The sequence below is a fragment of the Scylla paramamosain genome, chromosome 3, assembly GCF_035594125.1.
Source record: "Scylla paramamosain isolate STU-SP2022 chromosome 3, ASM3559412v1, whole genome shotgun sequence".
Taxonomy (NCBI): domain Eukaryota; kingdom Metazoa; phylum Arthropoda; class Malacostraca; order Decapoda; family Portunidae; genus Scylla; species Scylla paramamosain.
Window position 1 is genome coordinate 39,093,253 of NC_087153.1, and position 15,195 is coordinate 39,108,447.

A 15,195-nucleotide genomic window follows, 5' to 3' on the forward strand; every position below is an offset into this window, starting at 1 on the left:
GACTGAGCATGGTTGATTAAAGTCCCAATATTGCACGATTTTACTTTATTCAGGTCACTTTTCTCTTCAGGCTTCCAATATTGAGTGCCCACAGGATGCAATGAAAAATAATGACAGTCCATCCCCTCCACCTACCTCATAACATGGTCATATTTAGGGATACACACATACAGATCATACACTCCTGTAATGAAGGCACTCCACTCTCTCTTAGGCACTCTGACTTAGTAAAGGATATAGTTTCACTGACTCTCTTCTTCATGCAAAACAAAATAGGAGTGCATGATTCAAGTGTATGTATAATCTAAAACAATATTATTTTCATCATCTTTCATTGGCTTGCATACAGTAACTAGTTTAACTTTATATGATCCACATACAGTGCCATGAGATTCTTGAAGCTTATAAATTAGTAATGGTTATGCTGACGACTAGAATGTGAATATGCTTTGAGGACTAGTGTGACTAGAATTGTCCTTCCACTGCACACATGACTAAACTATATTATTATATATTATAGATAAAATTCTTTCTTTATATTTGTACATACTGGACGGAGAAACACACACACACACACACACACACACACACACACACACACACACACACACACACACACACACACACACATAGCTCTCACCTTATCACAGCTTACAAGACACAGATCACTTCTACACAACTCTTCACTCCTCAATGCCTTGGACCCATGAACCAAACACTGCCTCTGACTCACAGATGCATCATTACAAGCTGCCACTACATGAATAAGGCTGACACACTGAAGCATGTATGGAGCCTAAGAAAATATACTATCCATACAAGCCGTCACATTTAAATATCAATAATAACATCAAAAAAGTTTTCAGTATACTTTCCCTGCTGTGAGATTCAAACTGGCTACACTAATGGAGATGTCACACTGCAATGCCAAGGCTGAGGGTCAGGATGAAGCATGCCCCACCATTCACGTGTCCACAAAGTTAGACTGCGGAGAGGTTGGCTTCTCCCTCTCCCTTTGGTACTCCATTGCAATCTTCTCATTAATTGTCTTCCAGTCTACATTCACCTGTGGAAGAAGCACAATTAGAATAACCACAGAATTAATCATGTTTCTATGCATCAGTGTCACTTGCTCTCGATCCTTACCTGCTTTTCGTACTGCTGGAAGAGCTTGCTGGTTTCCGTCTTGTTGAAGCGAGCCAGGTACCTCTTCCTGTAAGCAACCACTGTGTCCACGTGCGTCTTGTGTCTAATGGCCAGCTGCAGCGCTCGCTCAAAGTTGTAAGTCATGAGATTCAGCATAATGGCCCTGAAGTAAAGGCCAGACTGAACTAAAGTAGCCTCAGCATCTCCTATGTGGCCTCCCAGCATGGCCATCTCAGCCACCCGTACTTCCTTGATGGGTATTTCTTTGATGTAGCGAATGTACTGCACCTTCTCAGCCTGGTCTATTGCAGCATATGCCACCTCAGCAGTGATGAGCTCCTTGTGAGCGGTGGACATGGCCGCCAAACACGCCCACACAATGTCATCCTTCACAAACCTGGCCAGCCTCACTGCATCATCCCAGCGCTTGGCAGTCACATAGCTGTGGAGCAGTGCAGGGTATGGCGTGATGCTTGTGGTGACCAGGCTGCCATCTGCCCGCCTCACAGTCACCACAGAATCCAGGAAGCTGTCCACCACCGCGTTCTTGCCGTACTCTGCTGCGTCGCGCTCCATGGCAGTGGCCTGCAGCATGTCACGGTCCACAAACACCACAGCAGGGTAGAACCAGACAGTAAACTTAGAATCCTGCAGCGCCGCCAGCATATTCGCCCCATCATTCCAGCACAGGGACTGCACCATGCTGCCCAGCTTCACCGCCCGGCTCATGGTGCCCACACGCTGCAGGGTCACCAGTAGGAGGTCACGGTTACGGTCCACGATGGCCATGCGCCTCTCATGAGCCGTCCCAACCTTGTCCAGGGCCACTTCCACTATCTCCAGCTTGTGGGACCACGCTTTGCCGTCATTGAGGCCCTTACCTGTGGTGGCATCAAACAGGTGCACCACTTTTTCATCACTCTTGTCCCGGATGGCCAGCGTGTCATTGGAGAGTGAGACAGTGCGACTGTTGAGCACATCTGTCCGCATCCCTGGCCAGCGTGGCGCACACAGCACCCGGCCGTCATAGGAGTAGACATAAACATTGGCCCCATCCACCACCAGGAAGTGGCGCTCCGCCTGCACAATGAGGCTCACGTTGGACTCTTTGAGATCGAAGATGAAGGGCGTGTTCCAGTTCCGCGTGGAATAAATGTAGCCCTGGGAGGAAGTGATGATGACCATGTAGCCGTAAGACAGAGACACGTTGATGATGCGGTCTCTCATCTCAAGCTTCTCCCAGGCCTCATTGGTCACATCACGCAAGGCAATGGTTTTCCGGCTGGTCACTGTGGCCTCGTAGTTCTTCCACTCCAGGTGTTTCTCAATGATGTGGGAGAATATGACATGCCCGTTGCCACACGCCCCAGCAAACTGCGTCCCATCACTTGACCAAGCAATGTTGAAGATGCTGCCAGTGCTCGGCTTCTCCAGGGAGTGACACCAGCCGGCCTTGTCACAAAGTCTGAGAGTGTTGAAGGAGCCCACTGCAAAGAGCTGGCCGTCAGGAGACCAGGCAAGGGAGGTGATGGGATGGTGGTGTGGGGTGGAGGTGTACAGCTGTCGGCCAAAGTTGTCCCACACGCGGTACCTTGTGTCTTCACCACCTGACAGGATGAGGCCAGTGTTTGGGTTCCATGCCACCTTCAGGATCACCCCATCATGCGCCTTCCACTATGAGGCAAACATGTCATGTCTAAATACATTGAGATTAATTGGTCTATCTATATACTAGGCTGGCAATTCCACACAGGGCAGCCCAGACAAAGCACCACACACTCATGCACACACCACTCAGACTTGTAGCCCTGTCAGCCCCTGATGGAAAGGGAATCTCAAGTAGCACCATACTCTACCCAAGGAATTCAGGCACAGCTGGTTGGTAATACAAGAAATGCAAGACAATAGATTACTGATTCAATGATGATTTCAAGTTACTCAGCAATAGCAGATATCTAGATGGTGTAATTCTAAACATGAATCTTCTTCCTTAGTATTTACAATATGAAACAAATAAATAAATAAATATACAAATAAATGCAATAAGTAAATAAATCACTACTGGACACAAATTCTAATCCAATATCTGTGCTGCCTCTCACCTGTATAGGCTTGGAGTTAGGGGCAAGTGGCTTGATGATGAGGTTGGTGCCTGTGGTATACAGCACCCCATCAGAGTCAGGGGCCCAGGCTGCCCCGTACACCGGCACGGACACCTGGGCCAGCGTGGACCTCAACATGCCACTGCGGGACCAGATCTTCACCAAGCCATCCTCACCAGCTGCAGTGAGACAAGTCTGAGTGCATGGACCAATGTGGTGTCAAGGGGAAGGGTAAATGTGTGATGTAGTATGACACACAGGATTCTTTAAGCTTGACCTAATCCTATAAAAAATACAATCGGATAAATACAAATAAAAACAGGTAAAACACAGGAATTCAAAATAATAACACACACAACAAACATCAACCAAATAACACACAACCCTAGCACTGAAATGTCCACTGTACACAAACAACAGATGCTCCTGCCACACTGAAGGGAGGAGGCACACACCAGTAACAAGTCCAGCCCCGTCGTGGCTCCACTGCCCTGCCAACACAGCCCCACGGTGAGCCTCCACAGTCTTCTCAATGCGCCCATTGCGACCCACTATGTAAAACTTCCCTGAAAAAATGAGTTTTCAGTATACTCTTATTTCCTACTATCCTGCAATAACCTTCCCATTACATATAGTTTTCTTACAATGCCATTCTATCTAGTTTTAGTCTTTTTATATGGAGTTACTGCAATCCTAAGCTTCCCCTGAAAAAATGAGCATTTAAGAAGAATGTAAAGATAGTGGGCGAATTGTTAATGTAGTTATGTGGTTCAAACATTCTCTGTTCATTACCCAATTTACCATGGTACCTCAAATCCAAATTCACAGTCACATAATTTTATCAGTTTCCCTAAGGCAGGAAAGGAGGAGTAAGAAGGTGTCCTGCCCAGCACCACTGTAACATGAATCACTGCTACCTGGGCTTGCTGTGGTCACTCTTGTGAAGTAGTTGACTGTTGTCTTCTGGAAACCTTACTTAGCCGTTCCATTGAGATACAGATTGATTTTGAGGCTTCTCACATGAAATTTACTGATTATTCCTTCATTTTGTATAACATCATATGCATGCTTGTTTAGAGGCTTCAAGTCACCTATCCTTTAATTTTTTGACAACCACTTTTCACTTTGTTTGGGGACTGGTACCTCAGTGGGGTTTTTTTTTTTCTTATAATTTAGTTGCCCTTGGCTGATGCCCCTCCTGCATAAAAAAAAACACCACAACATCTCAAGTCTTACCATCGCATGCAGTCAGCAAAAACACCTCCGAACCAACTTTGGTTTTCTGCACAGCTGTCCTGGGGAGCCACTGTAGGTCAATAGGGTACAGGGAGGAGGGAAACTGTACAACCTTTGTGGTCTCATTGGACACCAGATTCCACTGAAGGAGTTGCTGGTCATCACTGCAAGACAACACCAACGTCAACACACAACATCACTATGCATGCTAAGCTATCACACTTTACAGTAACACCCATGAAAACCTCACACTGCCATTCTTTAGTAAATTCAGCATTCAAAATTACACTGTTACACATATATCATCATTATTAAGAACACAGCAGCATCACACTATTTCAACAAGCACATTCTTGGTAGTACATAACACAGCACGTTACAGCAGTGGTTCTCAAACTTTTTCATGAGCGACCCTATTTGGAACATATCATTCCTTCGCGACCCATGATTGGTTCATATGTGATGAAGTTGTAGAATAAACCAATAAGAACAAAAGATTATTATTATTATTATTATCATTATTAGTTAGTAAATATAGTAAGTAGTATAAGAAGCAAGATATTATATAATTATACACACACACACACACACACACACACACACACACACACACACACATAAATGACTGCAAACGGCACAACCTCCCTCGCCTGCGGTTGGTGGAAAATAGACACCGCGCACGAGCCTGCATGGGCCCACTGCCAGTCCAACATACGCGTTTGATACAGGAGTCATTCCTGTCAGAGACACCATTACGTGGGGCCCAGGAGGAGGGAGGTGGGGGGAAGATGAACATACATAACAAAAGTTATTTGTGGTTAAAGAAGAATAATTCAATCAAGTAACTGAAATACACTGAAACACTGAAAGAATGATAATGTTCCTGTGTCCCTGCGACCCATCAAAATTTATCTCGCAACCCAACTTTGGGTCGCGACCCATAGTTTGAGAACCACTGTGTTACAGTAACAGTTTATCATTAAAGCACAGCACATCACCACACACCAATTCTAAAACCAGACACAATTAATAAATAACTTACCTGCAGGAATACACTTCATCAGGTGACATCCATCCCACACAGGACACAAGGTCTGTATGCTTGGGTTTATTCAGTATTGATGTTTTGAAGCGCATTGTCACAAGACTGAAAAATATAAACATAAATTATATCTCCTGCATTACAATATCATACCTAATACACACTTGTAACTTGTATCCAGTAGAATTTGACATGAAGCATTACTTTTGGGGGTATTTCTTCCAACTATCAAATATCTGTCTCATCTATACCCATAATAACCTTTTAAATTCCTGACGGTCATTCTCTTGGCATTTTTTTACGTAATAACAGTCTCTGGCCTAGGGTAAAAAAAAGACTACATAAAAAAAAACTCAATAATGATGCCAGTCCTCAAGATGTGTAGTCAAATGGGTTTTCCTAAATTTAAGGGTCTTGAAACTTCCCTCCTGAAACAGTTCTAGTCAAAGATAGGAGGGAACACAAGCATGCAGGCAGGCAAGGAGCTCCAGGGCTGAACAGGGTCGAACAGTTACTTATGGAAAATATGACATGGACTTCTGAGCTTTACTGATTCAGACGTGCCTAGCTTCTCACCTGGTGTTGTGGAGGCAGCGCCTGTGTCACACACACGATACAGGTGACAGATGACAACCCTCCCTCCCGCGTCCCTCGACTCAGGAATGTAAACAAACACGAGTCACATGCGGGAAAACACTTGTACTTTTCTCCCTTCATTATTCAACAATCACTGAATAACTAAAACACACAGTCAGATAAAAAATACAAAACATCATAATAAACTATTTGGAAGCTTATATCTTGGTGGTTTAGGTTTAATACAAGAGTTTTGGTTGTCTGTCTCTCGTTACCATGGCGACCGGGACTAACAAACATTCCTGAGCCGCGTGGAGGTGAGGGTCGACAGGGAGCGCCAGGCCACCTCAGAGGACGCTGCCACTGTTCCAGGCGAAACATGTAGCCACGGAGGGTGAGAGAGTAGAGGTCAGTGTGTGTTTCAAGTCATTAAGGCTAAACTGAAGAAGAGATTTTTCAAGGAGCGTCATAATGTACCAGCAACATTCTGCCATAAAATTTTAATTCTTACAGTTATCAGCAATATTCCAAGACTTTCTATGTACATATTTCTCTCTCTCTCTCTCTCTCTCTCTCTCTCTCTCTCTCTCTCTCTCTCTCTCTCTCTCTCTCTCTCTCTCTCTCTCTCTCTCTCTCTCTGTGTGTAAAGTTTGATATACTGGTATGAAAATAAGAAATAGTAACAACAACAACAACTACTACTACTACTACTTCAACAACAACAATAACAACAACAGCAACAACAGTAATAATAACTTCATTCATGGTTTCCAGTATTTCAGGGTGAGCAGAGTCAAAACACACCCTGGTGCCCTATGGTGGGAGATTAGGGTCTGCCTCACCCAACACGTGTCCCCAGCGGGAAGCCTCCACCAACACCCAAAATGGTGAGGCATCTCCCAGTGTGTGGTGTTATGCTGTCATCTAATGGGTGGAGAGGAGCCTTCTGTTTTATGATCTTACATTTTTCACTTTTGATAAGATGATTTTAGCACATCACAAATGGCCTTTTCTGCAAATTGTGGATAACTCTTTTCACTACACTTTTTTGTGGACCAGCACCTTCAGCAGGGCTTTTTAATTATAGTATTTTTGTTGTACTAGGCCAGAGTCTCCTCTTGCAACCTTGTAGGACTAACAGTCTTTCTACTGTTACTGTCAATTCTCAGTCCTTACAGTAATTTATTTCTTTAAGTAGTGTTCATCATTTTAATTTTGACATGCATGGATTTCAATGTCTAATCAGTATAAATGTATTCCAGATTCTGTCACGTGCAAAACCAGCTTTGGGTTCCAACGCCAACGCTCAAGTCGGTGCCGGCAGCAACAAGAAAGCTTTGCCAAAACTTGAAGATTTCCTGAAGAAGAGAGACTTCACTGGAGCAATCACTCTGCTGGAGGTATTTACTTCATGTTTATGTTCATGTTCAGTTTTGTGGTTTGTAAATGTGTCTCTTTGCAAGTTTTACACACTCCAAAACAAGCACTTATTTGCTTACTTTGCTGGAGATACAGTCTTTATTTCGTGTTCAAAAGGGAGATAGTTCTGTGGTTTGAGATTCCATTTCTTATCAAATTTCACAGAGTTCAAAACAACCACTTCTTTGCTTTTAGTGATGATAGGCATATTTCATACAGAGACTGCTACATGTGAGCCTGATGGTCTCTTGCAGCTTCCCTTATTTTCTTATGTTCATAAGATCTTAGCAGCTAACACCAAAGCAACTTTCATATCCTAGTTTCAGCGCAACAGTGGCAATGCCAACGAACAGACTGACCAGTGGATTGGCTACTGTGCCTTCCACCTTGGAGACTACAAGCGGGCACTGGTGGAGTTCCAGAAGCTGACAGTGAACCACAAGAACCCAGCACCAGAGAACTGGATCAGCCTGGCCTGCTGCTACTTCTACCTGGGCATGTACCCCGAGGCAGAGGAAGTAAGTGTGGGTCCTGAGTTTCAGCATAAAGATATAACCAAGAGCTGAACAAAGTGAATGAAAGTGTGAGGTGTGGTCTGATTTGCTGCATAATGGTACACTATGTTGTGCTTGTTGGAGCTGTGGTATATGAGTTTTATTGTGTGTGATGTGAGACAATGGGTTTTCTAAGTGTTTACCTGATAGGAGCTCATTAAGTTACAGGATTACAAGATTTGCAGCTTATTTGCCAAGTTCTCTTAGCTTCCTAATTCTCCAAGCTCTATCTCTCAGCTCCTCTCTTGCTGAGCAGTTTTTCATAGTAGCATCCACAGTTGTTTCCCATAATGTTGAGTGGACAATTTGAAAACAATAATCATCATCATTAACAGCAGCATTCAGAAACTTGTTTTTAGGGCAAGGGCTGTCTGGGGTTGTGGCTGGATGCATTAAGCTAATAACATGCCATCCTAATCTAAAGTGTTTTGGTGAGAGAACATATTTAGTCTGATTCCTCTCACTAGACCTGCCCATCATTACACCCATCTTTTGTAGCTCCTCCAGTCAGTAGTTTATGCAAGCCTTTTAATAACGATAAAATACTGTTCTGTCTCATAACTATGTAGTTAATAGATAACCAGATTGTACTATTTTGCTGCGAGGTCTTCTGAGGTTACCCCCTACCCCCAGGCAGCAGAGAAGGCCCCCAAGTCAGCACTGCGCACCCGCCTCTTCTTCCACCTGGCTCACAAGTTCAACGACGAGAAGAGGCTCATGATGCACCACCAGCAGCTGGAGGACGTGATTGAGGACCAGCTCAGTCTAGCCTCCATTCACTACCTGCGCTCCCACTACCAGGAGGCCATTGACATATACAAGCGCATTCTGCTGGACAACAGGTGGGTGGTGTGGACAGCAGTGTGTGGGTTGGTATATGTTGTAGATGCCTTTGCCTAATTCTCACTTCTCTAGTTCCTTCTAAGATAAATGGTGAGCTACGGCCACTGAATTATAGTTTCTTTTCTACATTTCAACATCTCACCTTCTACTCTAACCTTGAAAAGAATTCCTCACATATCTTACAGCTATTACACTTGCTTTCCAAGTTGTATATGAGCTACATCCAGTCAACTACAGTTTCTCTTCTGTATTTCAATGTCTCGGCTTTTACCCAAACTTTACAAGAACTCATCATATATCTCATTGCTCTAACACCTGCCTCTGCCTCTCTGACTGTTAGGTATGTTTAGACTTTTTTGCATTACATTCTTTTAGTATACCACCACTATTGTACTTTTTGACTCTCTAGTCATCAGCTTCACACTCATTCCATCTCCTAAGAGCACCTACCTTTGCCAACATTTTCATATATCTTATGATTCCAGCACCTACCTCCTTGATAGCTAAGTTTGCTCTATCTTCCTTACATCACCTATTATAACTATATACATTACTCTTATACTTCTTGATTCCTCAGTCATCAGCTACACATTCATTCCATCTTCTCAGAGCATTTTTCTCAGCCAACTTTCATGTATCTTATGAATCTAAAATCTGCCTCTTTAATGGTTTAGTTTGCTTTATCTTCCTTACATCACCTATTATAACTGTATACACCACTCTTATACTTCTACATTCCCCAGTCACTAGCTTCACCTTCATTCCATCTCCTAAGAGCACCTGTCTTTTCCAACGTTTCTTCTGCACTCTTATCACAGTCCCCAGTGCAGTAACTCTTCACTGTGCCTGCAGAGAGTACCTGGCGCTCAATGTCTATGTGGCTCTGTGTTACTACAAGCTGGATTACTACGATGTGTCCCAGGAGGTGCTTGCCGTCTACCTGCAGCACTACCCTGACTCTCCCATCGCCATCAATCTCAAGGCTTGCAACCACTTCAGGCTCTACAACGGAAAGGCGGCCGAACAGGAGCTTAGGGCATTGCAGGTGATTCCTAACTTTCTGGTTTCTTGTACTTTTCTTGTTTTGATTTGTTCTTTTTTTGGCTGTGATGATGTTTGTTGGTTTGTCAGGTTTTTTATTGTATTTTTTGTGTTTGGTGAGTTTTTTTTAGATTTTCTGTGCCTTTTTTTCATGTTTGTTGATTTGATAGAGTTTCTATCTCATTTATGTAATCCTTTTGCAGTAATCATGTTTGTTGATTTTTCAGATTATCTATCACATGTTTATTGTTCTTTCATTAACATACATTCTTTTTATTTCTTACTGTATTTTGTTATTATGGCTTTTAGGATATATATGGCTACTTTTTTCTTTCTTTTTTTTTATGTTAGAGGGTCTCTGGCATAGGGCAACAAACAATCATGAAAAGAAAAGCTGCCACTCCTAAAGAATAAAGCCTGTAAAGTATTATCCAAAATTTGAGAAGTGTCTCGAAACCTCCCTCTTGAAACGAGTCAAGTCAAAGGTAGAACATACAGAAGCGGGCAGGGGGGGTTCCAGAGTTCACTAGCTACATAGCACACATCATACTTAATATACATAACAGTACACTAGTTCTCATATAACTCACTGCATTCAGGATGTCACGTCATCACCACTCACCTTCGCCCAAGACCTGGTGCGTCACAACCTGGTGGTGTTCCGGGGAGGAGAGAGTGCCCTGCAGGTGCTGCCGCCGCTGGTGGACGTCATTCCCGAGGCTCGACTCAACCTGGTCATCTATTACCTCAAACAGGTGAGTGGCAGCAGGTGTCTTCCTGAGGATCCGCACTGATGCTGCCTGGAAGAAGATAGCCTAAGTACACAGCCAGCATGTTGATTACTTTAGTCTACTACAGTTTACTTGGTATGTTTTGTCTTCACCACTTGACCTTTAAGTGTACTGAGTCACATGTGAGCTTAAAACAGCTGCACTCATTGAGAGCTTAGTGTATCTGGAGGATTTCAGCAGTCCTTGCACTGAATGAAGCTTTCTGATGGCAAATAGAAGGATAAATCATTGGAGATAAAGGCCAAAATAGTGATTAAATACAAGACAAGAAATTTTAATGTTTATATATCCTTTTCATCTTGATTCACCTGATGTGGAAAGATACAATGGATTAAATCAATGATGACAACAGCTGCTCATCAAACATCCATCCACCCACAATGACTTGGACTGTGGTGGTGTTGGCTTCACCATAACAGACTGATCGTGTCCTGCAGGATGAAGTGCAGGAGGCATACACTCTTCTCAAGGACCTGGAGCCCACCGTGCCCCAGGAGTACATCCTCAAGGGAGTCGTCAATGCTGCCATTGGACAGGAAACTGGATCTGTGAGTTATCTTCTGAGAGTAACCCTTGTACTGCCATGGTCATCCTTTCACAACATTCAGAGCACTGTAGGGAATATCTGCATGGACACAAAGAAAAAAAAGGTTGAAGAGGAGATTAATTTTGTCTTTTTTAGGCTACAAATTTATTTAAGAGACTAAGTATGTGGCCAGCTGTGCTATGTCTGGTGTACCCGAGTGGTCCCTTTCCATCAGGGGCTGACATGACTAAGAGTGTGAATGATGTAAGTGTGTGGCCTTGTATATAGGTAGATAGAAAGATAAAACAAAAATGTGTCTAAAAGATTGTAAGTGATTATGGAAAAGATTCTCTCACAGTGAATGGGACAATACTTGCTCTTGCACAACAGTATTTTCATTTAGCTAGTGGTTAGCATGCTTGGTTCTGGGTCATATGGTAGGTTGATATTGATGATGGTAATGCTGATGACTTAGTACCTGGTGTTGTTTTGCAGAGGGAGAACCTGAAGATCGCACAGCAGTATTTCCAGCTGGTCGGTGGCAGCGCATCTGAATGCGACACCATCCCCGGCAGGCAATGCATGGCCTCCTGCTTCTTCCTCCTTAAGCAGTTTGATGATGTCCTCCTCTACCTAAACTCCATCAAGTCTTATTTCTACAATGATGACACCTTCAACTTTAACTATGCCCAGGTAACTTCCAGCTTGACATGGCAGCCTCACCTGTAATAGAGGTATGCAGGTTATTAGTATTATATAGGGCAACAATGAGACATAAAGAATTCAAATACATGCTCTGTACAGTTGGATATATGATCAATGAAACTGAATGATGGCAGGCTTGTATGCCATCCCTTGGAAACTCTTGGGACTCATCAAACAAGGACTCTTCTTTTATTCCTTTTATATCTGGACAGAATATAAAGGTAACATTGTACTTCTTCCTCAGGCCAAGGCAGCAGTGGGGGACTACAAGGAGGCTGAAGAAGTCTTTCTTTTGATTCAGAATGAGAAGATCAAGAATGACTATGTGTTTCTGTCCTGGCTGGCAAGATGCTGTGAGTTCCCACAGGATATTGATTTATGTTACAGACCTTACTCAATGCATTTTCTGAGCTTTGGATGTGAAATTGCAGATATGAATACACTTTTAAGGTAATAGTGATTTTGAAACCTATTAAGAAACCTTACACATTATGGCAGCCACCCACTGTAAGTTCCCACAGGACATTATTTTGTATTTGAGGCCTTGTTTTACAATTTTCTTAGCTGATAACAATTTAAAAACTGATTAAGAAACCTTACCCATTACACCAGTCATCCATTTCCCTCATAAGTCTTCCCTCACAATTTATAAATCTCTCTAGATATCATGAACAGCAAACCCAGACTGGCCTGGGAACTGTATCTCAAGATGGAGACGTCAGCAGAGGCATTCAGTCTGCTGCAGCTGATCGCCAACGACTGCTACAAGATGGGCCAGTTCTACTACGCAGCTCGGGCCTTCGATGTGCTGGAGAGGCTGGACCCCAATCCGGAGTACTGGGAAGGCAAGCGTGGGGCATGTGTGGGCATGTTCCAGATGATCATTGCTGGAAAAGAACCCAAGTAAGTTTTATATTTCTTTTGTATGTGGGTATTTGTAATGTGAGTTCTTTTTATGTAAAAGGGACTCTGGCCTAAGGCAACAAAAGGACGAAAAAAAGGCCCAATGAGGTGTAAAGTTTATACATATCCATACAAAGAAAGAGGGACTCATGTTGTTTAGTTTTATTTATGCATCCAAATCTGTATCTTGGTCAAATATTGCTGCTTTTGTCATGATTCATGTGATCTGCTGTCCATTCATAAAGCCAGCAACAAGTGTGTGAGTGATCTACCAAGCTTTTTCAAGGATATATTTGAGTGAATTCACTTGCTGGATTGAGAGAGGTGACCTGTGTTGCTCCATTCACAGGGACTCTCTAGGGGACATCCTGCAGTTGCTGAGGAACACAGCCAACCCGCAGGTGGAGGGCATCATCAGGGTCATCAAGAAGTGGGCCAAGGACAACCACATCCCTGTGTAGCACCAGCAACTCCTATTCTCTTCACTTTCTAACCATGCACATATTAAATGATGTAGCATGTACTCAGCAGGATATGTATACGTATGTGTTTGTGTATAGTAGCCCAGTTAATTAGAGGTTAGCAAGCTCAGGTGAGAGCCAAGAGGGTTCAGGCTGGAATTCCAAGTTATGTGAAGACAGTTTGAAGTTGCCTCTTTCAGCACTGCAGCCTTTGTTCACCTGGTGGTATGGGACATGAGCTGAGGGGTTAGCTTGCAGCCTGGCAGGAGAAGGCTAACAGTCCTGCTCTCCTCTGTGTGTGTGTGTGTGTGTGTGTGTGTGTGTGTGTGTGTGTGTGTGTGTGGTCCTACAGGAGTGGAAAGCTGGCAACCTGCTCTCAACCTGTGTGTGTGTGTGTGTGTGTGTGTGTGTGTGTGTGTGTGTGTGTGTGTGTGTGTGTGTGTGCACATCACAGTTAATTTTTAGCACTAATGCCACCTCATGTTTTCCTCACACCACCACACTCCCAACACACCTCCCTATCAAGACACACCTCACCTGCCAAGGGATATAAATGCCATCTTGGGAATAAGAAATATTATCTGTTGCTTTGTTGACTCTGAGCTGGACATTGACCTCTTTCTCTTAACTAGAAGGAAATGTTTATTGCTAATATTTCTTAAAAAAAAAAAAAAAAAAACACCACACTGTGCAGTATTCCATGATGAGGAAGACAGACAACACAAACGACCCATCCAAGCTCAGAGTTATGGGAGCCACACTGGCAGCAATTCAACACTTGGTGTGCTGTGCTGTGGGCAAGAAAGTCATGAGATTCTTAGTCTCAGTGAACCATACATTCACTTAATTGCAGTCCCAAAATATGAGGTAGAATGCTTATCCATAATGAAAAGTTAGTCACAACAATCACACCTTTGGGAATATTATCCAGGAATGCTCACAAAAAAAAAAAAAAAAAAAACCGGTGGTGAAGGTCATACATGTAATGAGCCAGCATTTAGCCTTTCTAGTCCCTCAGCAGCTCACAGTTCTCTCATCTGATACATTTTGTTCACAAGGAAGCCATCACTGCTTGACAACACAAGGTCAGTACAATAGCAACATAATCCTTTATGAAAATGAGGTTCAGGTCCTGTCTACCTCTAAGGCTGAAGTGTCTTGGTGAGTCTGCCTTCAGCTCACCACTACAGCTGTGCTTACATGAAAGTCTTTGCTGTAGTGTCCTTTGTTTGCACCAAAGATTATGCAAAAGGTTTAGTCTTTGGCTGCGCTTAAGTGAAATGTGTGTGGTGTGTTGGAACACCATTGTCGTGTGATGGATATAGTCTCCTGCCAGGCCACAGCACCATTACTGTGGCCTCATTGCATCACACTTCTCATCACATTTGGTTTATACAGCCTATATCACTATAAAATGTGAAAAGAATTTAATAAAAATATATTTTCATAATGCCTTCTGAGTCTTTATCACAACCCCATTACTACTGCACATAACAATTTGTACTTTGCCTTGTAACTCTTGAAGGATGGAAGGGCGCTGGGACACCATCCTGAAGGAGCTGCCTATCAATACACACAGGCCTCCCTCACAATACTCAGAGGGGTGGAAGGTGACTGCATATGTAAAGATGACTATGAAACTCAGGGAGACCCCGATGAAGCTAATTAAAAATAAAATAAAATAAAATAAATAAAGAAGATAAAAATAAATAAATAAATAAATAAATAAAATGAAATACAATAAAATAAATAAATGAATAAAGTATGACTTACTGTGAAAAATATATGGGAGGCATACGCATTCCCTGTTATTAAAAAAAAAAAAAAATGGCGAAACGCGCAATACCTCC

General features: G+C 43.0%; 2 protein-coding genes across 5 annotated transcripts; one reads left to right on the forward strand and one right to left on the reverse strand.

Moving 5' to 3' along the window:
* Positions 1-30: 30 nt before the first annotated feature.
* On the reverse strand, positions 31-6,241 carry LOC135095359 (intraflagellar transport protein 80 homolog). Its single transcript, XM_063996124.1, has 7 exons — positions 6,103-6,241; positions 5,527-5,631; positions 4,485-4,648; positions 3,704-3,814; positions 3,249-3,427; positions 1,147-2,820; positions 31-1,066 (listed from the first exon to the last, which is right to left on the reverse strand). Exons 2-7 carry the CDS (start codon positions 5,619-5,621, stop codon positions 965-967), a joined length of 2,325 nt encoding a protein of 774 aa, XP_063852194.1. The 5' UTR covers positions 5,622-5,631; positions 6,103-6,241; the 3' UTR covers positions 31-964.
* A 146-nt stretch (positions 6,242-6,387) lies between these two features.
* On the forward strand, positions 6,388-14,798 carry LOC135095413 (intraflagellar transport protein 56-like). 4 transcript variants are annotated; one of them, XM_063996270.1, is made up of 12 exons: positions 6,388-6,510; positions 6,885-6,989; positions 7,365-7,502; positions 7,842-8,039; positions 8,709-8,917; positions 9,771-9,963; positions 10,559-10,714; positions 11,188-11,298; positions 11,772-11,969; positions 12,226-12,334; positions 12,644-12,884; positions 13,234-14,798. In XM_063996270.1, exons 2-12 carry the CDS (start codon positions 6,987-6,989, stop codon positions 13,343-13,345), a joined length of 1,668 nt encoding a protein of 555 aa, XP_063852340.1. In that variant the 5' UTR covers positions 6,388-6,510; positions 6,885-6,986; the 3' UTR covers positions 13,346-14,798. The 4 variants fall into 4 exon arrangements, with proteins under 4 accessions (XP_063852340.1, XP_063852327.1, XP_063852333.1 ...); XM_063996257.1 differs by having other exon boundaries at positions 11,170-11,298; positions 13,234-13,374; XM_063996263.1 differs by having other exon boundaries at positions 6,394-6,510; positions 6,877-6,989.
* The last annotated feature ends 397 nt before the right edge of the window (positions 14,799-15,195 follow it).